The sequence below is a fragment of the Ixodes scapularis genome, unplaced genomic scaffold, assembly GCF_016920785.2.
Source record: "Ixodes scapularis isolate PalLabHiFi unplaced genomic scaffold, ASM1692078v2 ptg004242l_1__unscaffolded, whole genome shotgun sequence".
Taxonomy (NCBI): domain Eukaryota; kingdom Metazoa; phylum Arthropoda; class Arachnida; order Ixodida; family Ixodidae; genus Ixodes; species Ixodes scapularis.
In genome coordinates, this window is record NW_024610387.1 from 39,303 (window position 1) to 66,256 (window position 26,954).

The following is a 26,954-nucleotide window of genomic DNA, read 5'->3' on the forward strand; positions in this document are numbered from 1 at the left end:
TCTCCAATAATTCGCTTTCACCGAGGCAATAGCCGAGATCGTGGTCACGGTGAACGAATAAAACCGCGCCAAACGTCTCTCGTCAGGCCGTGCTCTCTCCAATAATTCGCTTTCACCGAGGCAATAGCCGAGATCGTGGTCACGGTGAAGGAATAAAACCGCGCCAAACGTCTCTCGTCAGGCCGTGCTCTCTCCAATAATTCGCTTTCACCGAGGCAATAGCCGAGATCGTGGTCACGGTGAACGAATAAAACCGCGCCAAACGTCTCTCGTCAGGCCGTGCTCTCTCCAATAATTCGCTTTCACCGAGGCAATAGCCGAGATCGTGGTCACGGTGAACGAATAAAACCGCGCCGAACGTCTCTCGTCAGGCCGTGCTCTCTCCAATAATTCGCTTTCACCGAGGCAATAGCCGAGATCGTGGTCACGGTGAACGAATAAAACCGCGCCGAACGTCTCTCGTCAGGCCGTGCTCTCTCCAATAATTCGCTTTCACCGAGGCAATAGCCGAGATCGTGGTCACGGTGAACGAATAAAACGGCGCCAAACGTCTCTCGTCAGGCCGTGCTCTCTCCAATAATTCGCTTTCACCCAGGCAATAGCCGAGATCGTGGTCACGGTGAACGAATAAAACCGCGCCGAACGTCTCTCGTCAGGCCGTGCTCTCTCCAATAATTCGCTTTCACCCAGGCAATAGCCGAGATCGTGGTCACGGTGAACGAATAAAACGGCGCCAAACGTCTCTCGTCAGGCCGTGCTCTCTCCAATAATTCGCTTTCACCCAGGCAATAGCCGAGATCGTGGTCACGGTGAACGAATAAAACCGCGCCGAACGTCTCTCGTCAGGCCGTGCTCTCTCCAATAATTCGCTTTCACCCAGGCAATAGCCGAGATCGTGGTCACGGTGAACGAATAAAACCGCGCCAAACGTCTCTCGTCAGGCCGTGCTCTCTCCAATAATTCGCTTTCACCCAGGCAATAGCCGAGATCGTGGTCACGGTGAACGAATAAAACCGCGCCGAACGTCTCTCGTCAGGCCGTGCTCTCTCCAATAATTCGTTTTCACCGAGGCAATAGCGGAGATCGTGGTCGCGGTGAACGAATAAAACGGCGCCAAACGTCTCTCGTCAGGCCGTGCTCTCTCCAATAATTCGCTTTCACCGAGGCAATAGCCGAGATCGTGGTCACGGTGAACGAATAAAACCGCGCCGAACGTCTCTCGTCAGGCCGTGCTCTCTCCAATAATTCGCTTTCACCCAGGCAATAGCCGAGATCGTGGTCACGGTGAACGAATAAAACCGCGCCGAACGTCTCTCGTCAGGCCGTGCTCTCTCCAATAATTCGCTTTCACCCAGGCAATAGCCGAGATCGTGGTCACGGTGAACGAATAAAACGGCGCCAAACGTCTCTCGTCAGGCCGTGCTCTCTCCAATAATTCGCTTTCACCCAGGCAATAGCCGAGATCGTGGTCACGGTGAACGAATAAAACCGCGCCGAACGTCTCTCGTCAGGCCGTGCTCTCTCCAATAATTCGCTTTCACCGAGGCAATAGCGGAGATCGTGGTCACGGTGAACGAATAAAACGGCGCCAAACGTCTCTCGTCAGGCCGTGCTCTCTCCAATAATTCGCTTTCACCCAGGCAATAGCCGAGATTGTGGTCACGGTGAACGAATAAAACCGCGCCGAACGTCTCTCGTCAGGCCGTGCTCTCTCCAATAATTCGCTTTCACCGAGGCAATAGCCGAGATCGTGGTCACGGTGAACGAATAAAACCGCGCCGAACGTCTCTCGTCAGGGCGTGCTCTCTCCAATAATTCGCTTTCACCCAGGCAATAGCCGAGATCGTGGTCACGGTGAACGAATAAAACCGCGCCGAACGTCTCTCGTCAGGCCGTGCTCTCTCCAATAATTCGCTTTCACCCAGGCAATAGCCGAGATCGTGGTCACGGTGAACGAATAAAACCGCGCCGAACGTCTCTCGTCAGGCCGTGCTCTCTCCAATAATTCGCTTTCACCCAGGCAATAGCCGAGATCGTGGTCACGGTGAACGAATAAAACCGCGCCGAACGTCTCTCGTCAGGCCGTGCTCTCGCCAATAATTCGCTTTCACCGAGGCAATAGCCGAGATCGTGGTCACGGTGAACGAATAAAACGGCGCCAAACGTCTCTCGTCAGGCCGTGCTCTCTCCAATAATTCGCTTTCACCCAGGGAATAGCCGAGATCGTGGTCACGGTGAACGAATAAAACCGCGCCGAACGTCTCTCGTCAGGCCGTGCTCTCTCCAATATTCGCTTTCACCGAGGCAAAAGCCGAGATCGTGGTCACGGTGAACGAATAAAACCGCGCCGAACGTCTCTCGTCAGGCCGTGCTCTCTCCAATAATTCGCTTTCACCGAGGCAATAGCCGAGATCGTGGTCACGGTGAACGAATAAAACCGCGCCGAACGTCTCTCGTCAGGCCGTGCTCTCTCCAATAATTCGCTTTCACCCAGGCAATAGCCGAGATCGTGGTCACGGTGAACGAATAAAACCGCGCCGAACGTCTCTCGTCAGGCCGTGCTCTCTCCAATAATTCGCTTTCACCCAGGCAATAGCCGAGATCGTGGTCACGGTGAACGAATAAAACCGCGCCGAACGTCTCTCGTCAGGCCGTGCTCTCTCCAATAATTCGCTTTCACCGAGGCAATAGCCGAGATCGTGGTCACGGTGAACGAATAAAACGGCGCCGAACGTCTCTCGTCAGGCCGTGCTCTCTCCAATAATTCGCTTTCACCGAGGCAATAGCCGAGATCGTGGTCACGGTGAACGAATAAAACGGCGCCAAACGTCTCTCGTCAGGCCGTGCTCTCTCCAATAATTCGCTTTCACCGAGGCAATAGCCGAGATCGTGGTCACGGTGAACGAATAAAACCGCGCCGAACGTCCCGATCGAAAAGACCATCAGGCTTCTTGATGGACCATCAGAGTTTCTTGATGGTCCATCAGACTTTTCTGATGGTCCATCAGGCTTCCTGATGGACCATCAAGAAAGTCTGATGGACCGTCAGCCCATTCCTGACGGACCATTCGACTTTCCTGATGGACCATTAGACTTCTCTGATGGCCCATCAGGCTTCCTGATGGACCATCAAGAAAGTCTGATGGACCATCAGCCCATTCCTGACGGACCATTCGACTTTCCTGATGGACCGTCAGACTTCTTTGATGGCCCATCAGGCTTCCTGATGGACCATCAAGAAGGTCTAATGGACTATCAAAAAAGTCTGATGGACCGTCAGATGCGTTTAGGTGGTTCGTCAGAAGTTCCTGACGGCGCCTAATGGTCTGTTGGACATTCTTGGTGGGCCATCAGAGGTGGTCCGATGGTCCATCAGAAGTTTTATGTTTCACTTCGGGTCCATCGAAAGCGTCTTATTGCCCGGCCGTCGGGACTTTCTTTGCACACAATGTTTATCAGTTTGGTTAATTGTTGCTCGCGGTATTCTGACGGCGCCGTCAGAGGCGTTTAATATAGCATTTGATATAATATGGGTCGTGACATATTTGCCAGCATCTGATGAGTCGCGGGTTCGCGTGCTGACACAACTAATATGTCACGCGCGATTTCTCTTTACACACGTACGTGCCCCCGATTCACCGGCAACTGTACGTTCGTCTGCAATCAATCATACGCACCGTGGAAACCCGTACTTACGGCAGGGTTCATCGTTTCGCATATGCTTCATCACGCCTTTCATTACCAACGAAAAGTCGGTAGACTTTCCGCCGACACTTTGTTTTATCGACACCGCATCCCCGAGCCCCGCGACCGTTGTAGTGCGCATCGGACGGTCGCGGCGGCAATTAAGTTCGGCTTCCAAACAGACCGCGCGGCCATTGCTTTGCTTTACTTCGCTCGAAGGTTAAATAATCGGGGGAATGCGCCACCGCCTCGCTGAATAAGCAGCCCGAAGTCCAGGAGGCTGCGCATCTTGGCATATGCTACAAAATAGGCGATTTCAGGCTATGTCGCGAAAAAGAAGCTGTCGATGAATCTCGCACCGACGAAACGGTAGGCCGATAAAGCGTGGAAGTGTCAGTCTATGAAGCGACGTTCGAACTTACTTCCGGGCTTAGGGCACTACTTTAAAATGTGACGAGCATGCCGTTTACGATGTGATATGTACATTTCGTCCTTGGGGTCTCTTTTATTTTTAATAACTCCACGCATGTTCACCAACATTTATCTTAATTCTCCGTTTGTGATATACGAGCCGTATGCATTAAAGCTATGGAAAAGAATCACTCGGAATTTAGTTAGCATACATATGAAATTAATTTGTTGTAATGCAAACTCGCAGGGAAATAAAGCACATGCAATCATATATATGTAATCGCGTTTAGTGTTTAAACCGAAAAAAAAAGTGTTTTGTCCCCTTTTTTTTCTTTTCTCATGCCCCGTTTTGGGTTGAAAGAAGACGCGTCTAAGTATTTTCATAGAAGTATGCTGAATCATTATTCAAAACTCAGCAGTAACCGGAAAAGGTGAGTGTTTTTTAGACCGGTGGGATCAGCACTTTGAGAACGGTGACTCGATTCGAGCTTTACAGCCGAGTTTAGCGAATACTCAAGATACACAGTGCTTGAAAATGTGGCGTCAGTTGTCTTTCAGCACTCCCATGAGATTGACTGGCCGATGTTAGCTACTGCAGCCCTGTGTCTCCTCAACTTACCAGCCTAAAGTATGAACATCGAGAGGGTGTCTTTTTCTTTAAAATCAGGGTGATAAACAGAGAATGGACGCACATTTCCGAAGGAAACTTGTGCAAGTATGTGTGTATCAATTATAATTAGACAAAGTGATTGCGCCATCAGTGAGACATAAGATGCTACCCGATAGGATATCTCACTCGTCTGGGCTTGTAGGTGCATTGTTTTTTCTACCATGTTTTGTAGAAAAAACATTCAAGAGTTTGTATGTGTTCTTTTATTTAACAGTATTTACAGTATTTTTGCCATTGTATTTATATTCGTGAGCATGTGTTTTATTTTGTGTTTCCCTGCTATAATGCTTCGATGCTGCAGGTTGTTTCTGCAAATAAAATAAATAAATAAAAAAAGTAAATAAATACTAGTAGACACATGTCTAACAAAAATATCTCATTTTTATTTACATCTGTTGTAATGTTTGAGCCCAATCAATTAGTAGTCACCCACAGCACACAAAAGAACAATCAAGATGAATACAATATAGTGTTGAAATAAATGGAGATAGCGACATATTCGAAGACAAAGCTATTAGGCAAGCAAGCTGGTTGTTCGGCAGACTAAAACCTTAGACGGGGCAAGAAAGGAGGACAACAGAATAACAAGATCTGTCAGTCCTCTTTTGCCTCCCTCTTGGGTTTTATGATGCCGGGCGACATTCACGAAAAACAAAATGATAAGCTTATATGTTCCCAAATGCTCACAAAAAAAAGCAGACACGAAAACTTGTTTAGAACAGAAACTGAAAACGGTATGCCGACTTTGAAAAATATAAAAGTTGAAAGCAGCATGCTGAAAATTCAAACAACCCGACTTTGGGCAATCTAATAGTCATTTCATCATAAAGTGGCCTTCAGGTTTGCAGTCGTTTCCCTAGTTGAGCATCAACTATAGCAAAATCATGCAATAAAAAGTAATGAATAAAAAGATTGCCTGTATCATTGAAGCAGATAGGTACTCAATGTAAGCTAGATTACCAGTAGTATGGTAACAAGTCTATTCACATTTCTGGTGACAATTACAAGGCAGCATCTGTATGATCCAAAGTACTGCACAGTCCCTATGTGTAAATTGTGAGCATACATAATAAAATAAATGTCAAAACTATATTACCCGTCAATGCCGTTTCATTTACCACACTATGTACAAAAACAAAGTGCCATGACTCATTCATATAGCTAGAAAATTTGCAAATCAGTTATGAACAGACATTTTTAATTTTAAAAAAAACTTAAACTTGTGGGCTTCACATTTGAAAGCATGCTTAAATATATCAGAGCGACCCATAGTGCACAGCCAATGGCTTCATAGTTGAAAAGGAAAAACCAGATATGCAATGCCACATGATAAAAAGAATCAACAAAAATGAGAAAACAAACCACATGTCAGCATCAAGTGAAACCACCCTATCAAGATGCAAGCAAGTTAGGACAACTACAGAACTGAAATGTATCAGACACTATACTAATTTTCACCTCAAGAAGAATATTACAAGAAATTATGGCTTTATGTAGTGAATTAAGATACTCGTACAAAGGTGAATCGTAAAGACTTTGCCCGTTTTTTTTTTAGCCAAATTACGGCTATAAATGCGAAGTCAACATATTCATTCCCAGCGGTGGACCTTTCATGGACCGTCCCGGCCTTCCCTGTTGGTAGCTCTGCAGCACAGCGCTGCTGTCAGTTGTTGAAGATGGCAGTTGTGCTTCACACATCCACGGCGTACGAGCAACAAAGTGTGATTCGTTTTCTATGGAGCGAGGGATGAACACCCATCGAAATCCACAGGCAAATGCAGCCCACGTGTAGGAAAAGGTGTCGCTTTGAGAAGTGTGAGGTGGTGGTGGTGTGACTCCACAATAGGCCATGAAGTCTTGTATGACAATGAGCATTCGGGGAGCCGGACGAATTCTACCACAGTGGCATCTCGAATTTAGTGCTGCGATGGGACAAATGTCTAGACCGGTGCGGGGACTTTGTGAAAAAATAGTGTAAGGTATGTAGAATAGTATGTATATTTGTAATTACCTGTATGTACCTTATTTTGGCTAATAAAAATAGGGGCAGAGACTTTATAATTCGTCCTCGTATGTGCATTTAAGATCAGTCGTTATATCAATACATGCATCTTTGAAATTAAAATAACTGTCTCTTTGGCACAGGTATTTCGTTTCAGGCTCTTAAGCACAAGGGGTTCAAACCCTAGGTAATTCCTTCTCAAAGCCGCCGTTAGGATATTGCTCAAGGTCTTAGTTCCTTTGCAACATAAATAATCAATGCTTTCAAATTCAAAGCAGTATTTTTCTCTACAACCAAATATTCTACACACTTTTACTTGTTTTTTAGATAAACAGTATGAATGAAATCATAATGCAGAGCAAAACCATGTCAATTGCAGCATTCCCTACTTTATAAAAAAAACAATATTGCACTAGTCTTGATGTTATTGCCCTGCATTACAAAAAGGAATTCAGTCATTTTCCCTCTTAAAGGGCAACTCCGCTTCATTTTTTATATTTAGAAAACTATGTAGCCCTCTTCAGTATCATATAGGAAGACCCCATGTCAAATATTACGATCTAATTCCGTATATATATTTAATAAACTGGCCAGCAAACCTTCAAGCGAGCCAAGTCGCCGAAATCTGCCAACTCTAGCGTGCGGCGCGAGGCGCAATCACCAGCGCAGTCAATGCCACAAAGATGGAGCGGCCAACGTTGAGCCACTACGTCAGAGCCATGCATACGTCATTTTCACGTTTTGCTTGTTTTTACTTCTCAGAGCGAAATTGGACGACGACGTCATGAGTTTCTCCTCCCGGTGTTGGCTGACCGGGCGTTCACGTGATCACCGTAACACGGATGCGCCTGGGATGCGCTGCCCTGCGCGCTTATCGGTCTGTTTCTCTGCTCCTTTTCTCCTCTTTCGTCTTCTCCCCTCGCCCCTCGCCCCCGCGTCAAAAAAAAAAAAAAAAAAAAAAGACCTTGCTTGGTTTTTTGCTCCCTCCCGAACGTCACAAGACCACGTGGTTCGACGTGGCGTGCCATGACTCTGACGACCCGAGACCAATGTTGCCTGACGCAACCGAAGTTTCGGTTTCGGTATCTGCCGATGTTTAAATTAGGATTACACAAATAATATTCCACATTTCGCGAATCCGAAGACGTAGAGTTGTTTAGTAGTGCTTTGTGAATGTGAATCACATGGAAGCCTAAATTTTTCGGAATTGAGCGGAGTTGCCCTTTAAAAGAAATTTGAATGTTCCTCCTAATCTTTTTTTGCTTCTTTTTGTTTAGTCTAGGCAATGTGGGTTCGGTCTACTGCACAAGTACATTTCACCATCCTGCTGGATGAAAACACACTGATCTACAATGTCAGCAGGATGGTAAGAACACAAATTTGTATCGGGGGGTGGGTGCTCACACTTTTGGGTGTACCTAACTTCCCCAAAACCACAATTTGACATGACTAATTCCTGACAGACTAGCACAATTCTCTTTACTAAAAAAGAAAACGAGAGGTTTATCAAAGCTGTGTGTTGGGCTAGTTGGTATTGGTCTTGGGTTGCCAAAGGCATGGTAGCGCTTTTTTGGACGAGGACTCGTCCAAAAAAGCGCTACCATGCCTTTGGCAACCCAAAACGAGAGGATACTTTCTAACACACAATAGTTACCATCCATCATCTTAAGGTATGCTGAACAAGTTTTTTGTGGGCGGGCATAGCTAGCTGTATGAAAAACAACCGTGTCTACAGAGAGGCGGTCATATGCAGATATCTGAGGTAGAGCCCCATACTTTTGGAACAACATTTGCTCCACAGACTCCCTCAACCTAGGTGCTCTGGGGGCACCTAGCAGATGCACACCAAGCTCGGGCTTGTGAAGAATCTGAGTCATTTTCTGGCACCTCTGAGTGAGGGAGTCTGAAAGATGCACCAGACGCTTCGCTACTGTCAAGAATGACTGCATGATGCAGCGCTCTGCAATCTGCTGAGGTACACCCTGCGCAGCAGTGACGTGCCCCAACAGATGTCCATTTCCGTTTTCAAAGGGGAATGTCGAAAATCCCCACAATGGGCCCAGCATCTCTACAGATTTGGAAAGATGAAGAAGCTGGTGTACATTAAATGTGGCTGCAGATTGGCCATACAGTCGAACAATCCGTTCTACAAACCTGAGAAGAAGTTTCTCTGCCTCTGCAACATGAGCATCCGTCACTCTAGTGCCAAGCAATAAAAACATTGCTTGGCACAGCAATGAATAATGATGGAGATACCGAGCTGGCAGGATGTTATTAAGGCAAGGCAGGGAGTAGAATAATAACCAGTATTGCCACTCATTGGCTTTCCAATGAGCTCTCTCACTTATAGGCCGGGGCAACCTACAGAATGAGATGGGAGGCCGTATCTGAAGGATGCGAGAGTTCAATGTATCTATTGCACCTCCAATGTAGTACGGAGCCCCAGTTGCACTCAGCCACAGTTCTGTTAACTGCTTTGTGACGCCCTCCAGGACGCAGTGCATGTAGTCCGGGGGCAGGCACCACACGAGGTCGAATCCCTTCAGAGGAAGGAGCACCGAGGGGCCCTTGATGCCATTGACTGGCTGGCCTTGACGGAAGGCTGCCTTGGTGTCCTTAACAACGCCCGTGTGGGTGCGGTCCTGTGCAGGGCTTCCATGAAGAATATATCGAAGTGTCCCTGAAACAAACAAATATGCATTATAAGACCTGTTATTAGAGTCTTCCATAAGATATATTGGGAAACTCTTTTCGTAGCGTTAGGTTTTGGCTGAGGCACTCGCATACAGCCAAGTTGCTCCACCTACCATAGTATGCCGTGCATCCGCCCATACCACACTAAGTGCCCATACCCAAATTTGTAAGATCTGAGAAAATATGCAAAGTACATTCATATGAAAAATTGATGACCGGACAGGCACCCATCCTCCATTTTTTGCGATTATCTCTAAACTTTGAGTGGGTGCTCGCCCAGTATTTTATAGTAAGAACATAGGCTTAGGCAGAGCTCACCAATGGCTCTACATGACATTGGATACATCACAATCAAGTAGGCAAGCTACTTGAAGGAGAGCTTGCAAAACGGAGAAATTAGTGTGCCCAACTAATGCTTTCTGAATTATAAAGGTGCCATGTGATTGAATGAGTGAATGTGTGTTAATCTGGCCTGAGCATGCCTGATTCACATGTCATTCTTCTCAATGGCAACAAGACCGAGCTTGAAACGAATATGGCCAATCAGTGAGTGCTAAAGTACACCTCCAGTTGGTTCACACATTGACACTGACTGTGCTGCATTGTGCTCCAGACCACTATGTGTCATAGCGATCTACCCAGCATCTTGTCTTCGGCAATCATAATGCAGTCACTCACTCTCAAAGCACAAATGTGGGAATTAGCCTTTACAACCGTTACTTATATATTGCCGATGAAATGCAATTTCACTTGGGAGCCGTGAATATCACCCCGAAAGTGGAAATAAACCTGTTGCGAGTTGAACGCTGTCCATGTCTCACGTGTGCTTTTGTGAGTGTCCTTTGTGTTGCTTTGCATTTGCAAAACCAAGACAAAATAAATTAACTGTTTGTGGGAATCGAACCTGTAATCGCTATAAAAGATTGAAAATGATGTTAAGACGCTGTCACTTCAGGTACTACTACTCCACAAATTTTTCTTATTTTTTATCTTTTGAGGCACAGGAATCTTGTTGGCTGTTTATTGTGATGTATTTTTCGAGCCGAGTGTGGGGCTGCGTTTGAGCCATGCATAAAAGCTTTTGAGAGTTCCTTTACACAGTAAACCTATTCTAGAGGAGAGATAAAAATTATCAGAAAATGATCAGGAAACATTAAGTAAGACCTTCAAGGGACAATGAAGGCAGTTTCGAAGTTTTATTCGACGATTGAAATGGATGTCAGGCACGCCTCAGATACTGTTGACCAAGTTCTAGCCCGAACAGAAGTTTGGGTGCCGCACCAATCGAGCAAACAGGCGCGGTAATAATAGCGCCGGGAACGATGCCTGAGACCCCACCGAGGCGGCGGCAGAAAGGTGAACTAAAGTGTGCCGAAGCGTGACGACAACAAGCTCCTCGTCTGGCGATTGGTTCAAACGATAGACGCGCTCTTGGTTTCGATTTCGGTGGTCAGATGTGATGAAAAAAGTTTATTTGAACGTTGGATAATATTTTGAAGTTGTAGTTGGGAATTAATAGGTTTCATACCGTGTATAAAAGCATAACCTGAAGCGATCCCTCCGTTTGTCACTGGTTGAACGCATCCCGCACTGCTACCTCGGGCGTGTAACAAGCATCAAGCAACCATGGACAAAAAAAAAAAAAAAAAGGTACGAGCGCCGGGGGCGGCGGATTTTTGGTTTTGGTTTTGTGCGTCGTCTCGTGTTCGCTTTGCAAACTCTCACCAATCATGCCACGTTTATGTGCAGTAGTAGGTTGTGCGAAAGGTCGGCTAAAGACATGCGGTCGATCGGGCGACGTTAATTTGCATAAACTGCCGACCGATGCAGCAATGCGCAGCATTGCTGCATCGGTCGCCAATCCAGAGTTCTGCGTCCTTAGCAGCATCTCCCGTTCAGTCGGCGTGAGGTCGCTGATTGGGAGCTCAAACTCGTTTGCGAGCGCGGCGTTGTCGTCCATTTCTTCCAGGTTTTCTTCACAGACCGCCGTGCACTAGAGCGAACCACAGGAACCACACTGAGTGGGCACTAAATCCTACCGATGCCGACAGTGCTCCCTGACGTCACTTCTCTTTCCAGAGGCGAAAAAAGGAAGAAATCTGAATGTTTGTTTCGGTTTCGCAAATTTATTTTCAGGTCCAGAAATAAGAGTCACAACGTTCTAGAAAAAATTGTTTGGCATGCCAGGACCCCAATGCTTCCGAAAACACCTTATTTATTAAAAAAATTAAATTGCCTTCATGGTCCCTTTAAGATATGAAATCTGCACTTCACAAAGGATGTTCTTAAGTCATACCCATTAATGAGAAAAATAAAAGCTAACTCTATTCCAAAGAAATTTGTACATACCATTCACGAGTGTCCCCTCCTCCAGACACCAGGAGCAGCCGAAGTAACCATTGAACTGCTTCATGTTGAGCAGCACTGCTCGTGCAGGCGAGTCCACTGAGCAGCAAACTGCGAAGACTCTTGAAATAATGGGATCCCCAGCATGACTCCAGATGATGGATCCAATCTTGACAAACTCTTCTACAAACGTCCTCATGAAGAGATGTGCTGGTGGGTGTACCTTTGCAAACCACAGTCCGCCAACGATCACATTTCGAAACCGCAGATGTATGGGCAGCTCATTTAGTATGACCTGAATCGGCCACACCGATGATTTACTCGATTTGAAAACTGGCGAACCATCTGTGTTGAGCGTCACAGTTACGTCACTCCAAGCCATTTCCATTTGTCTCCTGATGCTCTGATACAATCTCCCATCGAAGATGTCAGTGTAGATGCCAGAGGCATCAGAAAAGGTCCTCTTCAAAGTGTGGCAGAGGGGTTCTGCCAGTGCTGAAAACATACTGTGGAGCTGCCTCTTGATGTCGAATGTCAGGAAGAAGTGGCCCTTTGCAATCAATGTCCGTGGTTGGTAACTCTCCTTGCATGACTCACATGTCACTTTCTCCTCAGGCTTGTTTGATGGCCGAATGCCAAGGTAGGAGAAGCAAATGTGGCAGTAGAAGTGAAACTTTATGGTGCTCATCTTTTGTCTCCACAGCTTCCTGAACATATACTTTGAGTCGGGAACAATGGTGGCTCCAAAGAGTGTGTTGATCAACTTCAGTATGCCGTCAACCTGCGTCCAAGAAAATCCTCCGCTCACTACAAGGCACAAGATTAGAAGCACAGCCTGTGCCTTCGTCATTGTCTGGTTTGGTAGAGCCTCCTTAGATGCCCGTTCAAAGTAGTCTCGAATCTCAGCATCTTCATCATTAGCACAAGCTTCTTGGTCCTCGATGCCATCTGGTGGTGCTGCATCGCTAGTTGGGCTTGCAACCGATTCCTGGCAGTCGAAAAATTCATCGCTGCAGGGCTCCTGGATGCAATCGTGTTCAGTATCAAAACAAACCGAGCTTTCAGCAGATGAGTCCTCCATTGTGCCACCTTGGCCTGACAGCTCGGATGCCATCGGCGTGCAGAGGTCATTCTGTCTGCTTGAACCACTTATCCTGAGAAGTTCTTCCCGCTCGGCCAATCCATTCAACGTCAGATCAGCATTGGTGGAGTCCGCTGAAGATTGACCGTGAATTGGACCACTGTCGTCAAATAGTGCACGGTCGTCGGCTGGGGCAAGTTCGTCAGTTGAACCGGCTGGGGCATGGTCGTCGGCTGGGGCAGGGTCGTCGGCTGGGGCAGGGTCGTCGGCTGGGGCAGGGCCGTCGGCTGGGGCAGGGCCGTCGGCTGGGGCAAGTTCGTCAGATGAACCACGGTCGTCGGCTGGGGCAAGTTCGTCAGTTGAACCACGGTCGTAAACAGAATCATGATCGCCATCTGACACTCTACTGTTTTTGCGGCGGTTGCACAGCGTTTGCCTTGGAATGGGCGATTGTTCCCCTGGTGCCATATAATCCCGATAGTGCCGTTTTCTCCCGGGAGGCATACCGAAGGGTGAAATAATATCGAGATATCACAAAGAGTAAACAACTGCCATTAAAGCTTAAAACAAAAAAGGCTTACGATGAGGAAGTCAGTAAGGAGACGAGGCGTCAGAGTACCGCGTGTAGAGCCAGAGCATCACGTTGCAGAGTACCAGCAATCCCAGCCAGAAACGAAAGCCTACGACCAGCAGCCCTAATTATGAGTTTTAGTGGCGACAAGTCTCGCACAGCATTCACAGCACCTCGAAAGTCTTGGCTTACCAACATCCAAACAGACGGTCGGCTCGGATTGGATTGGATTGAATTTTGGAATAGTTTGGAGACATGGCTTCAGCAATTAGAAATGAAGCAACGACTTGCAATTTCACCGCAAAACTATTATACACTTCAGATAAACATTTTAATTCATACATTTCACCTCGAGAACCACTTCAAATCCACGAGCGGAACTCACCCTTAGCTAATTGCTACCTCTAGGTCTGACGTGCGAATCGTTCAGAGTCTGACGATTGAACAACTCCAGGGACAACTATACGACTTATACGACTTATAGTACTATTACAAATGAGAAGCAGCAGCTTCACTTTGTTAATTGTCTTTTTCCGTTCACTTGCTCATCGACAAGGGTGACCGAGAACGGTAAAAGAGAGAACAATCTCCACAGAAGAAATAAAAGCTGCTGCTCCTTTCCTGTCATTCCGATCTTTTCACAACCACAAAGAACGATTTTGCGCGCTGACTGCCAATTCTCTCCTTCCCTTTCCCCCCCCCCAAAAAAAAAAGAAAAAAAAAAAGAAAAACCTACTAGCAATTTTTTACAGAAAAAAATTAATTCACGGGCACAATACGCAGTTTAAGGTGCTGGCTTTCATGTTCACAAACAAACGCAAATTAAAAAAACAAAACAAAAACGAACCAATGCATATGTGGCCCTCAATAGACCTATTGCTAAATTACCCAAGCATCAAGGTGGATGCAGGGATTGGTGTTCCACGCGCCACACGCGCACGCCTTCCCCGTATAAAATATTTGAAGTAAATAACCAAAATAAAGCGTTGACGAACGCGTGTGCAAGAAGTCATTTGTTTTAGGGGTTTGCCTTAGAAAAGTTACTACTGCTGAGGCCAGCACGTGTGGCGGAGCGTGGAACACCAATCCCTGCATTCTCCTTGATGGTTGGGTAATTTATCAATACGTCTATTCATTCAGCTAATCATCCACAAACCAACTACCTCGTTGCCACAGACGTACACAGCCAACACAGCCGCGTACGCGTGTACTTAGGAAACCGATACGGTTTCGTACGCGCACACCCCTCCGGCCACTTCCACAAAGAATAAAAATATATACGTATAAAACAGCGTGGAAAGAAGGACTGCACTTTCGACGATGGATCTTTCTGGAAGGCATGTGATCTGCACTTGGCCTCTGGAAATTGCGAATTGGAAAAACATGCAGAAAGCAAAAAACAGGACTTTCTCGAACTTAGCTTTAATTTTGTTTCGGGAAAGGGGGGGGGGGCGGGCTCGGCTTTACATTGTTCGGCATTGTCTCGGGCTTTGCCTTAAATGACGTTATACCTTTACAAGCTCGTTTGCACCCTTTAGATTTTTTGAAATATTTTGAAAAAAAGTTTGTTTCGGTTTCGGTCGCTTGACGGCATATAGGCTTGACGGCGTCACGGAAACGATGGAGATGCCACAAATAATTTATGTGTCTTGATTAGTGCAACATTTATTAAGTTATATTATCTATTAGAACGGTCGGGAATACAAAAATAATATTTTTCTCTAGTATCTCATCTACTGAATTCACTTTTTTTTCCCATCTGCCAACACTGCGTTGGCAAGATGCTAACCTCAAATCCAAATCCAAATCCAAAAGCAAACACGCGATCCATCGCGGCCATTTTATTCGAGTTTCTTTTGTGTATCGGTTCCTAGTGTATTCCCTCGTATTCGCGTTTTCTACTGTAGTACTGTACCGCGTATTTCTGCATCTTTCCCGTGTGTTTTGTTTTTTGTACGTTTCATTCCTCGCGTCCCTCCCAGTGGGCATGTTCGCCAAAGTGAAATTTCTGCAAGATGGCAAAGTATCAATCGTCCAGACAGCTCTTGTGAAGAACTTTCATCCAGCCAACGTGGCTGACTTTGAAAGGAGGACGACTTACAAAGTATTTTGGGATGGGGACGAAAACACTCGAGGTGGATACTACGATGCAGAGATCATCAAGCTGGCGGGTGAGTGATATATCCACAATGGTGGTTCAACCCTCTAGACACTCGTTTGTATGGCAGTTATGCGAATTGTCACTGCACGTCTTGGGCGAATGCACACACGGCGGAGAGTACCGGGTCGGTCAAAAGGAGAGCAGAAAACAATATTAAGTGCATGTAATTAATTAGCGATACGTTATTTGACGTTTTAAGATGTGTTGAGCAAGTATGTTTATTGGAAAAATAAGGCTATACGCACGACGTCCTGCACCTCGACCAGAAAGGACTCGCGACGCGAAAAGTTTTGGTTCTCGTATAAAACCAGCTGTCAATACGAGATTAGCGAAGTTGCACGGAGAGACACCGTCCGTCTTTCGCGGTGAGGGCCATTGCGCACTGGCGCTCACTGCCTACTAGCCTCACCCAGTGCCCGCCCACGTCGCGTGAAGAAATGGAACTCTTCGTCGAGAGGTGGCCAGTCATCTCCGCCACTCGCTGTCATAATCCTTGTTGTATATGTGGAGTCGGGGCGGGATGGGGCGGGGGTGGCCGGTCGACGGTTCTCGGGGCGCCGCCGGCGCTGCGCTGGAGCTTGGAGCGCGCCGGACTGGGGTCGAACACATTCGAGTAGGATGTGTTCAGCCCTAGCTCGGCGGGTCCCGGGCTTTGGCATGGCTCTGGGGGCCGTCCGCCTGCTGTTCGCGTTTCTTTCCGTTTCTGACTGTGCATAGTGTTGTTGTCATTAGTGTTTATTGTTTATCTACCTCCCTCCCCCTCTTTTGTTGTTGCTGTTATTTATCTCCCCCCCCCTCTTTGTTGTTCCTAGTGTTTATTGTTCATCTACCCCCCCCCCCTTTTTTTTTAAATCTAGTTTGGGTTTTGCAGGCTGTCTGGCTGCCTTTGGCCTTTCTGCCGCACCCCCGTCTCTCCCGAGTAGAAATAAATAAAATGAAATGTAGCATAGCATAGAGGTAATGCGTCTCCCTCAGACACAGCGAACCCTGGTTCAATCCCCATTGTCAACTTACTTTTCTTTTAAATTTTTTTTTTTTTAACATTGTGTTTTGTCGAGGCATTTAGCAATATTTACATTTCTTTTGTACGATTAACACTGAAAAAACCGAATGTTTTTGACGAAACTTCGCTCAGCTAATTGGTTTGGGACTCCCTTTCCAGAGGTGCATGGGGGACAGCGGGGCTTGGGTTGCCCGCTGGATGCTTCGAAGCGGGGTATACGGGGGGGTTTAATAGTTTTATATCTAGCAGCCAGCAGTTGCATACTGTCCTTGCGAGCGGCGTGGATGCAGGGGGGGAGGGGGGGGTTATCCCACCCCCCCCAGCATCCACACTGTTATCCCATCTACCTAAGTCCCTAACCACTCATGTTCATCTGTGCTGCTAAGCACAATTGAAATTGCTCCCGTGCTTGTCTAAGACACGCGCTGAAGTGCAATGAAAACTGATCTCAGCTGCTCCTAGCCTGCTCCAGAACGTAGTTTTAGCTACTCCCGACCTGCTCCAAAACAGCTGTTTCGGCTGCTCCCGTGGCTGCTCCCAAGTACATTTCATGAGTTCCACCCCTGTCTCCGTGTCGTGCGTAAAGCCACTTCCGATCAAGGTGCACGACGTTGTGCGTATAGCCTTAGTCTTATTGCAATTGTTTGTTAGTGTTCACTGAGCAGGGAGTGACGTAGATACAAGCGTTCGTCGGCATTTTTAGTACAGTTCCAATAGGTCAGTGGTCTCAAACTCGTTTGAGGGTGAGGGCCAGATAGCCCATACTGGAAAGTTGGAGGGCCTCCGTAAGACGGGGGGGGGGGTAGGGGGGGGTGAACATTTTAATGAGAAGAGACCTCGTGCCCTATGCTTTTTGTAAACTCACAGTTTTGCCAGTGACATTTTTAAATTTGATTTGTGTATATGACAACTTTGGGCACTGACCTGATGTGATAACAGAAATTAAAACTACACTGCCCCGCCAACGTGCTGGCATTTTTAGTAGAACAAGAGAGCAAGTAATCTATCGTTCCCAGCTCAACATGTCTTTAAAAAACAATAATTTAATTTGGCAGTTCTTGAATTCCTCACTATTTTTATTATAACACTCTGAACAAATACTCGTCTTTTATTGTGATGTTTTTTTGAAGGTGAGAATCCCGAGCTCATGGCTTTATCTTTAGCACTTGCTCCTGCTAAGCGAGAGTTTGCGCAGCCGAAATGTATCCTTCAACGAATAGCTCGAGGTTGTAGACAGGTAGCGGAATTTTCGTACATTACAGAAAAGCTGGGAAGCAAAGAATAAAGCGAAACAAAGGGCAAATTAACAGAGAAAAGTATAAACCATGTGAAGAGGTGAAAAGAGCGGAGCTACTTTCCGAGCGAAAATGAATCGACGAGATGAGATCACTATGACACATGTCATTTCTAGCGCTCGAGACATGAAAATCGCTGAGGAGCGGGCCTGCGGGCCGCTTCTCAGCGAGTCGCGGACCGCGTGTTTGAGACCCCTGCAATGGGCAGACTGCCAACTGTCAAAAATCAGCAGGAAAGTATATTTAAGATGGCATTTCGAATTTATTTGTTGACTTCTGATCACATGTCCACTAGATACCAAGGAGAAGCTGTCGGAGCCATCAGCCAGGCGGGAACGGGCATCAGAACCAGCAGCCAAGCGGTCCTCCAGCTTAGAAAAGTCAGGAACCCTGACGAAAGTGAGTCATGATACCTATTCAGGGGTCACACTGCGATTTCGAGACTTCAGACATATAGTTGTGGGAGAGTCTCAGTCGCTTCCAGAACGAACAACTATAACCTTTTTTCCTTTCTGCATTTTTTTTTTCAACTTTTACTGTCCCGAGCAAGCCTTGCACTGGAGCAAGATTTCGTCCCACTGGTTCTTGAGAATTTTCTTTGTTTTAAGACGATCAATGGTTTTGCCTGAAAATACCTGACCCATTCCGGCAGTAAAATAGAGAATTTTTATTTCAGTGTCCCTTTAATGGAAATCTTGCAAATGAAACAAAGTACTGCAAGTATGTGCTTGTTTAGTAAATCACCCTTTCCGTTTCAGAAAAAAAAAATCTGAGGTGCGGTGTAAAAAGCCAAGTTGAAAAGGAGCTGGTGGAGTATCTGGGTGACTCGGAGGAGGAAAAGGAGGAGGAGAACCCAGAGGTGCTGAGGTTGAGGGCCAAGCTCGACAAGCGGGCAGCAAAGATTCGCCGCCTGAAGGCCGAGAACGAGGGCCTGCTTAAACTAAACCACGAGCTGCAGCTTGCTCTTTGCGCAAAAGTGCTTGGAAAAGGTAAATGCTGTTTACTTAGTTCACAATATGTAGATAGTGATCCTGCATCCATTTCGATTGTACTGGTGTTTTGATGGAAAAGGTAAAAGGATACTCAAATCTAAAAGAAATGCATAAACATTGCCAGGTGTCGAAAGCGCGGCCACATTGGTTAAAAAGAGAAACATGAAAAATATAGAGTGGGCAAGCTCACAAGGCATGAAAGCTTAAAAAAAGAAAGATATGTGCAATCCCCACTTTAGGGGTGTGGTGAAACTTGCTACCATCTCATGCAGCAGATTGCCGACAACTCATGATCATCTTGTACAGTGCTTTTTCTTGACTTTAACACGGCTTTAAGAAAGTTGTCAAGAACAATTCCAATTACACCAGCAGCCAGTGGGTGCGACAGCATTATTTGATTGAATGGGCGCGAATGAGCACCTTTGTATTTTAGACGGCAGCTTGTGCCGCCTGGTCGGTGGTAGCAAAATGCATGAGTGTCGACTACGTATGCAGCCATCTGCTATATGGCACAAGCTCCTGTGTGGTACAGCTGTGTATACTATTGCAACAATACCGAATGGTTTGTAAAGTTTGTGTATGCTGTCCTTCTCGATGCCAAACTTCATATCATGCTTATTTGGTAATTCTCGAAATTTATGGACAATCAGGTCTAAACAATGTCTGGGACTCTAGGTTTATTCAGTGTTTGAGTTATACCGCTGTCACACGGGAAAAATAATGTCATTACCAGCAAATGACATTCGGCCTGAAGTGTCTTTCGTTTGCTGCCATACGGCAGTATTTAATGACATTTACTGGAAATGGCATTCACTACTGATTGAGTTATGCCGAACTCATTCGCAGTCACTTTCATGCAAACTGTGTTATCTCGACAGCAGAGACACTGTAGGGCGCAGTAATCTGAGATAATAATAACAAAAGCTTTTAGCCTTTCCACTTTGGTGAAGAAGGAAGACCAGCGGAGTTGTACTATGGTGGGAATGAAGTAATGGCCGGCCACAAGTCAGCAAGCCAGAGTGGAAAGGCTCGAAAGGTTGCATCAACTATGAGTGACGGCGGCAAGCAGACAACCGACAAACACAACACTCTGGACAGCTACGCCATCTATGAGTGACGGCGGCAACCAGAGTTTTGTGTTAACATTTCTTTTGCGGTGGACACGATCCTGGGGAAACTAGCCCTATAACAGCTCCGCTGTAAAAGGTACAAATTACGAGTTATTCAGACATATGTTAGTAGATATGCATTTTTTTTTCTTTTTTTAACTAAAAGACAGTAGAGTGCAGAATGTAAAATAATTACTCGTGTTCTCATCCACCAAATTTGGCGCCTGATGGTCGGCCATGTTAGTTTTAAGTCGACAACGGCGGTTTCGGCGTTTTGATCACGTTTTGGCTATGGATCTCCCCGCTTCAATGCGAGCTGCTTCTGAGGCAGAAAAACCAAATCAGAAAGCCCACTGGTCTGCAGCTGAGACGTTTGCCCTCGTAAGAGCAGGGGAAGAACACTTGTAAGACTTGAGCCACCGCAAATGAGCACGCGAGCAAACAGTGCTGAACGTTTTGCAACATGTTTTGCAGCTCCCACTTTTAATTTGTGTCTCTGCAGTTCTGTGCGATCTTTCGCACGTAGACACATTAGTACGGTTGCCAGAAGTCAAGCACATGCAAAATCACCAGGTTCACGCTCTAATAACAGCCGTGGCACCACAGGGGCTATGTTGCTACATCGCAATGTAGCTTCGGCTTCGAATTGCTGCGTTGGTGTCCAATCCGGAACCTACAATAATGCTAATAATATAACAAAGTAATACCATCCAGCGTAAGATCTGCTTATTATTGTGTTTAAATAATCTAGGAGACAGTTCCAAGCTATAGACCAGGGGTTCTCAAACTGGGTTCCGAGAGCTAGTCTCATGGGTTTCGCAAACACCTAAATTTGACCTTCCTGCCCCTCCGTCCCCCACGCCGTGGTCTGCGCGGCAGGATCATGCAAAGCGCCTTCATCTCACTTTGTACTAACATTGCGAATGATATGGTGGCAATATATGAGAAGCAAGCGAAATTGCCTACGATTGTGCTTCTGTTGCTTCTTGGACGGCAAAAATTTGAGGCAGTTTTTTTTGGTTTCCTGGGGTTCCGTGGGACCAAAAGGTTAGAGAACCCTGCTAAATGTTTAAGAACCCTGCTACAGGCAGTGCTTTTTTTCTAAAATATAATAATGTAATAGTTTGCTACAATGACTGGTGTTCAATCATCATCATGGAGTCTAATGACGTTAAACATGTATGTGCAGCACGGTCTGCAAGAATAATGACATTCGCTGAAAATGACATTGATTTCCCTGTGTGCCAGGGGTATTGTTGACATACCGAAAGGTTACAACAATTGTGAGGATGGCTGTTGTTGAAGAAACATGTACCTAGTGTCGTCATTTGTATTGTTTGCAGATGTACAGTTCATGCCCAGGTAGCCGTTATAATTAAGGGAAGCAGCCTAATGGCTGACTTCCCTTAATTTGCCATCCACTGCTGGTTTATTGTATGTGGGACAGACCTCTTTTACTATTGATTCAGGTGACATTATTTGGTCCCAGAAACAGAGTGCATTTATTGCAGATGGGTGAAACTGTTTCGGCATAGCATTATATTGAGCCTTTTAAGCGGGAAGTTTGATCCATGAAAGAGGTCATTAGATGGAACTGATACATATTTCTAGTGTGCTAGGCATGATATTGGATGTTGGATTATTCTTAGCCCTTCCTGAACAAGTGCCAGGGGTCGCTGTAACAGCGGCTGTTCAAGCGGGGATCTCCGTGCCCATTGGAGGTAAGAAACATTTAGTAGTGCTTGTCACCAGCATTGTACTGAGCTTTATGAACAACTGGATTATTTTCAGCCTCACCTAGGCGAGTCCCAGCTCCACCTAGGCCAGTCCCAGTGGCAGACGCGGCCAAAGATGGTAAGAAACATTTAGTAGCGCTTATCACCAGCATTGTGCTGTGAGTTTTATGAACAACTGGATTATTTTCAGCCCCACTTAGGTCAGCCCTAGTAGCAGCTGCGGCCAATGGAGGTAAGAAACATTTAGTAGCACTAATCACCAGCATTGTACTGCAAGTTTTATTAACAACTGGATTATTTTCAGCTCCACCTAGGCCAGTCCCAGCCCCACCTAGCCCAGCCCCAGTGGCAGCTGTGGCCAGTGGAGGTAAGAAACATTTAGCAGCTATTATTTTATCAGGATTGTGCCTTGTGTTTCTAAAAATGAGTTGTTCTCAGCTCTGTGAGTGACGCATGTGATCTTGCTGTTGGCGATCTTGCCTGACGCACGCATTACTTGGGTTTGGGTGCATCTGGCGGGAGCTTGCTACAGACTTGTAAATTTTTAGATAATTAGTCAAACTTTTGGACAAGTGGCAAAGTGAATCGTATTGAATCAGCTTTATATGGTGACGAAATCACTATGAATATGCATCACAGTGTTCATGAAAAGTTCATGCAGTGATGGTTATCTGCATAGTGACGACAAAATTAAGCACATTTTGACATAAAGACTGACAATATCTTTGTGCTTGGTACTGCAGCTTTAGTATGAATGATTTAGTAAGAATCAAGGTTGCTTACTGCTTGAGACCATTTATCACTAAGACAAGCTTTGCGATCGTAGTGTTTATTTGTAAAGCCAGTCTTTAGGTAATTGCAGTCACACGGCCAAAGTTGTTTTCTACGACACAGATTGGCAGAAAGTTACGAACATAAACTTTTTTATTTTTTGCATATTGTTTCATGTCACGATTTGAAATGTGACCATGTGCTTATGCCAGATATGGCTAGCAGCGACCAAAACGAGTCGCAACTAACTGGTCCACCTGACGCAGAAAGAGAGCCGATTGTGCAGAAAATGCGAGTGTGGAAAGCAGCTTCCGAATGCCAACACTCAGCATAATGTCATGCTGAGTTCATAGCGTTTATTCTTCCTTGGGGTTGCTCTGTTTCACCATTCACGCAACGCTTTACGGTTTACCGAGCCTTCTCCATTTCACAAAGGCCACTAGAACAGTCGGGCGTTACAAGGAAGACAAAGAAAACTAAATCGCCTAAAAATAGCATGAGGACCCAAACTGGCGCCTGCGACAATATATCCTCATGATTTGTTGATGTGGAATGCCGCGCTTTCTGCCTACACCCCGATGCGCATGAGTAATGCTGCTAGGGGGCACACCGGATGGCTTGTAGAATTGTTGTATATGGTCCTTTCTAGTGCCAAAATTCATGACTTTATATGAAGTTACTAGCCAGGGCTGCTGGAAACACCTTTCTCTGACCCGACCTTTTTGATCAGTTGCAGGACTACCTGCGGGAGATGCTGGAGGGCCCGACTGCCCACCACGTAAGTTATTTATGGCCCGACCTTTGGGTACTCGGATGTTTATCGTACTAACAGAACCCATACTTTAGTCAACCGGCGGAATCTTCCTGTACCTCCCATTGGGACTCCAATTGCAGACGGCAGCGCCAAATCTCCCCTAACGGGCGTTGGGTTTCTCCAAAAGGAATAAGAAAAAGACAAAACAATACGCGTGCTGTCGTCATGGCAACCGCTTGGTTATGGGGGAGGGTGTGAGAAGTGTTGTGCCTCCTCTACCTCTCTTTCAGCCTCGGCGACAAAAGGATGCAAGTTCGTTCGGAGTTCGAAGCAGCCTCCGAACTCCAAACGAATTTGCATCCTATCTTGTTCTTCTACAAAACAATGTAATCTTTTGTAGAAAAAAAAAAAAAGTGTGCGTTTTTTGCGAATGTCTGACGCTTCCGAAACGATTGCACTTGACTTTGCGTCGTTCGATTGAGATCGGCTTGGCAGCAGTGCATGTTCAGTGACAGCCACTTCTCATTAAATCGTCAATCAATGGATGCAGAGTGCGCCCAGCCGGTGCTGTTTCGCGGCTTAAGATGTGCGCACATCGCCATTCTGAGCACAAGTCCAAACTTCTTTTGCAAGTTCTTTTTTTATTAGGCACGCTTTTTATACAGAAAAAAATTTTTACTGCACGGCACAACAAAGTAACAAAATCTACACAAAACTACTATTCAAGTATTCACAGACTTGCAATCACCCATTTAACTTTGCAGTAGTTAGCGACTGTGATTCGATCGCCACGGTCTCTCGCAGGTTCCTTCTGCAGCGCCAGCTGCTCCACGCACATGCTAGCGAGCTGCGGTGCTCTAACACCGATATTGCCTACACCGCTCATTTTAAGATAAATGCCCTGTCCCTTCTGACCTTCTACAATAACTCTACCATAATGAAACATGCAGCAGCAAGTTTTCGGCAATCCGAAACTGTATAATCAAAAGTATAGCAGCCCGTCTTTACCTTTCGTCATTCGGGAACCCAAAGGACTTGGCAGAGCTGTTGCCACTGGAATTAGAGCACCACTGAGTCGAGCAATAGACAAGGTTCCGTTTGCTCGGTGTACTGGTAGAAGAAATAGACCGATAACCAACAGGTCTATTTTAGACCTGTTGTATGCCTTCACCATCCTCGCCTTGTTCTTAAGAATGGTTATAAAGCGTGTGCATCTCAAAACGGCCCAAACTACTGTGGCGCAACGACAAGAACCCCTCCTGATCAGTGACGCAGATCAGGAACTCTACGCGAGATGACAGTGGCGCCTTTGGTAAGCGTGCCAAAGCTAAAAAAACAAAGTGCACAGACTAGAAAAAAAGGAAACAAAACAACAGACGTGTGCCATGTTCGTTTTTGCTGCTGGATAAGGATGCCAACTTGTGCCGCCTAGCAACTAAAAAGTAAACCTGGAAGACCAAATCGGCCGGGCAGGCAAGCGCGAGCGCTCTTATTATCGGATTATATTTTACAGCGGCGCTGTTAAGGGCTTGGTTCCCGAGGATCGTGTCCGGTACAAAACACTTGTCGACAAAAACGCCTCTGGACAGCTACTGCCATCTATAAGCGACGGCGGCAAGCACACAACCAGTCTGGTGGCCGCCGTCGCTGGTAGATGGCGGCAACCTTTCCAGCTATCATAGAAGAATGGATTGTTGGGCGGCGCGTTGGCGGGAATTCATCGTAGAAAACAGTGCGAAAACAGACGACGACAAAGAAGAAGCACACGTAACGAGCGCAGCGCTCGTCACATGTGTTTCTTTGTCCTCGTCTGTTTAGCACACTGTTTCCTACGCTCTTGTCAGTTTCGGTTTGGACTTACGATGGGTCAGCCGCGTGCCCTTTTGGGGAAAGAAGACTGGCTGCGGAAAGAGCGGCGACGTACGCAGCAGTGCGAATGGGTCCGTAACCACCGCAAAGCCGCTGTCGCCTCGACTTCACTACGTCGAGCGCTTCAGATTCCCTTGCCAAAGAAGAGCACATCGCTTGCCTGGAAAGCCGCCGCCGAGAACAAAACCAGCGATGTAAAGGGCGTGGGCAGGCCAACACCACGGATGACGATCGTGCCACGGAGGCCAAACGCAAGTGCGAGGCCCGGCGACGACTGCACTCCACGCCGGCAAAACAGTTGCCGGGCGCGACGGTGATGTTCCAGAGGGAGTCCGTGGATTACCCGTCTGGCGTCTCGTGCACCGTGTGCGACCTAAAGCTCCTTCATGTTTCGAAAGTAGCGCAAGGTGCATCGATACACGAGGCACGTGCAGCCCTTGGGAAGATCATGGTGGCACAGCGCAGCACTGAGTTAGATTTCAAACGCCATGAATTTCTCAGAAGTGGGTGCGGCACATGCCTCGAGCATTTCTGCAACAATGAATGGCGCCACTTTTCCCAGGATAGACAGGCTTTAGTGCAACCGACTCTGGGTCAACGGAGACGTATCCACGATCGGCGGCGTGTCGGACAAGAAGAATCGGGAAACGGGCGCGTGCGCGTTGCAGCAGTGTATCGAGTGCAGCTCCGCTGGTCTTCCCTCTTCACGAGAGTGGAAAGGCTGAACGTTTTTCATGAAAAGTTACGGAACCATGGAAATATTGCAAATTATAGATATATATGTATATAATTATACAAATTTCAAACCAACCAAGATGAATTATCGGGGTTCTACTAGATGTTTTACTGCGTGTTCCACTAGTGAAGCTCTTGCAAAGAGTTTCTTCAAGCTCCTAGAGTATAGAAAAATCTGAATACTAACATGATCCTGTTTGCATTTGTATTAATGTTCAAATTCAAAAGCTTTACACTGTCATAACTTTAGTTAATGTGAAATTGTTTTTCAGTTGCTGAGGTGGACGGCCTTGCTAAGAACGAGATCGTGGATCACACCATCGGCCTCCAAAATGAGGAAGAAATGGTAAAATAAAAATTTTTTCGCAGTTCCATGCAATGTGTGGTATACCGTATAATCGCGTGTCAGGGCCGCACCCCCATATTTAGAACAAAGCATTGCAAAAAAAAAAGAATTACTGAAATTATTTGCGTATGCACCGCACCCCCTTGTTTTTGAGGCGTGCCGACTGTAATGCCACGTTTTCTATGAATTTGTATCGCTAGGTGGCACTAGCCTCTGCCGGAGCACATAGCAGCACGTGTCCGCATCTCTGATATCTGCTCTCCACTCATCCGTATCACCGTATGGCATAATGGCTGTCGACCTCGATCATGGTCGGCGGCACAAATGGGATGCGTTTGTGTTGCAGCAAGCCGTTGAGAAAAGATAAAGGATATGTCAGGTTCCGTGGCAAGCGCGAGGAATGGGGATTTAGCGGGCTCGGCTCGCGCGTGCACTAAGTTTTCGAACACCACTGTATGCTTTGCGGAGGTTTCCTTTTGTTTTTCGATTTGTGTCAAAGTGTCGCAATTTGTCTGCCTTTTCGCGCAATCTGAGAGCTATGGGCAAGTACCACTTCAACAGTCATACGGGATTGAAGTCAAAAGTTGCCGCGCATGCTATCAAGTACGGGAAAAAAAAAAAGATGCGTATTGCGCAGTATGTAAACTAATTAAATCCGACTGACGATTGAGTTTGAATTCCGGAGTGAAGGCGTTTCTGACCAGTGCAGCCGAGTGTGCTCATG

General features: G+C 46.4%; 1 protein-coding gene and 1 long non-coding RNA gene across 2 annotated transcripts; both read left to right on the forward strand.

The window, feature by feature from the left end:
* Positions 1-15,286: 15,286 nt before the first annotated feature.
* LOC121834709 lies at positions 15,287-18,317 on the forward strand. The gene is made up of 2 exons (XR_006077319.1): positions 15,287-15,630; positions 18,214-18,317. It is a non-coding gene; the product is annotated as an uncharacterized LOC121834709 (long non-coding RNA).
* A 287-nt stretch (positions 18,318-18,604) lies between these two features.
* LOC120838092 (atherin-like) lies at positions 18,605-26,239 on the forward strand. Its single transcript, XM_040207847.1, has 8 exons — positions 18,605-18,629; positions 18,677-18,907; positions 21,669-21,740; positions 21,811-21,873; positions 21,946-21,987; positions 22,060-22,122; positions 23,257-23,304; positions 26,157-26,239. Exons 1-8 carry the CDS (start codon positions 18,605-18,607, stop codon positions 26,237-26,239), a joined length of 627 nt encoding a protein of 208 aa, XP_040063781.1.
* The last annotated feature ends 715 nt before the right edge of the window (positions 26,240-26,954 follow it).

What these genes read in the sequence shown, in the direction of transcription:
- LOC120838092 (XM_040207847.1), top strand. Translation starts at nt 18,605, where the DNA reads ATGGAAATCTTGCAAATGAAACAAA. An exon ending in CGCAAAAGTGCTTGGAAAAG is followed by an intron (nt 18,908 to 21,668) that starts GTAAATGCTGTT and finishes GATTATTCTTAG; the next exon opens with CCCTTCCTGAACAAGTGCCA. An exon ending in GGCAGCTGTGGCCAGTGGAG is followed by an intron (nt 22,123 to 23,256) that starts GTAAGAAACATT and finishes CTTTTTGATCAG; the next exon opens with TTGCAGGACTACCTGCGGGA.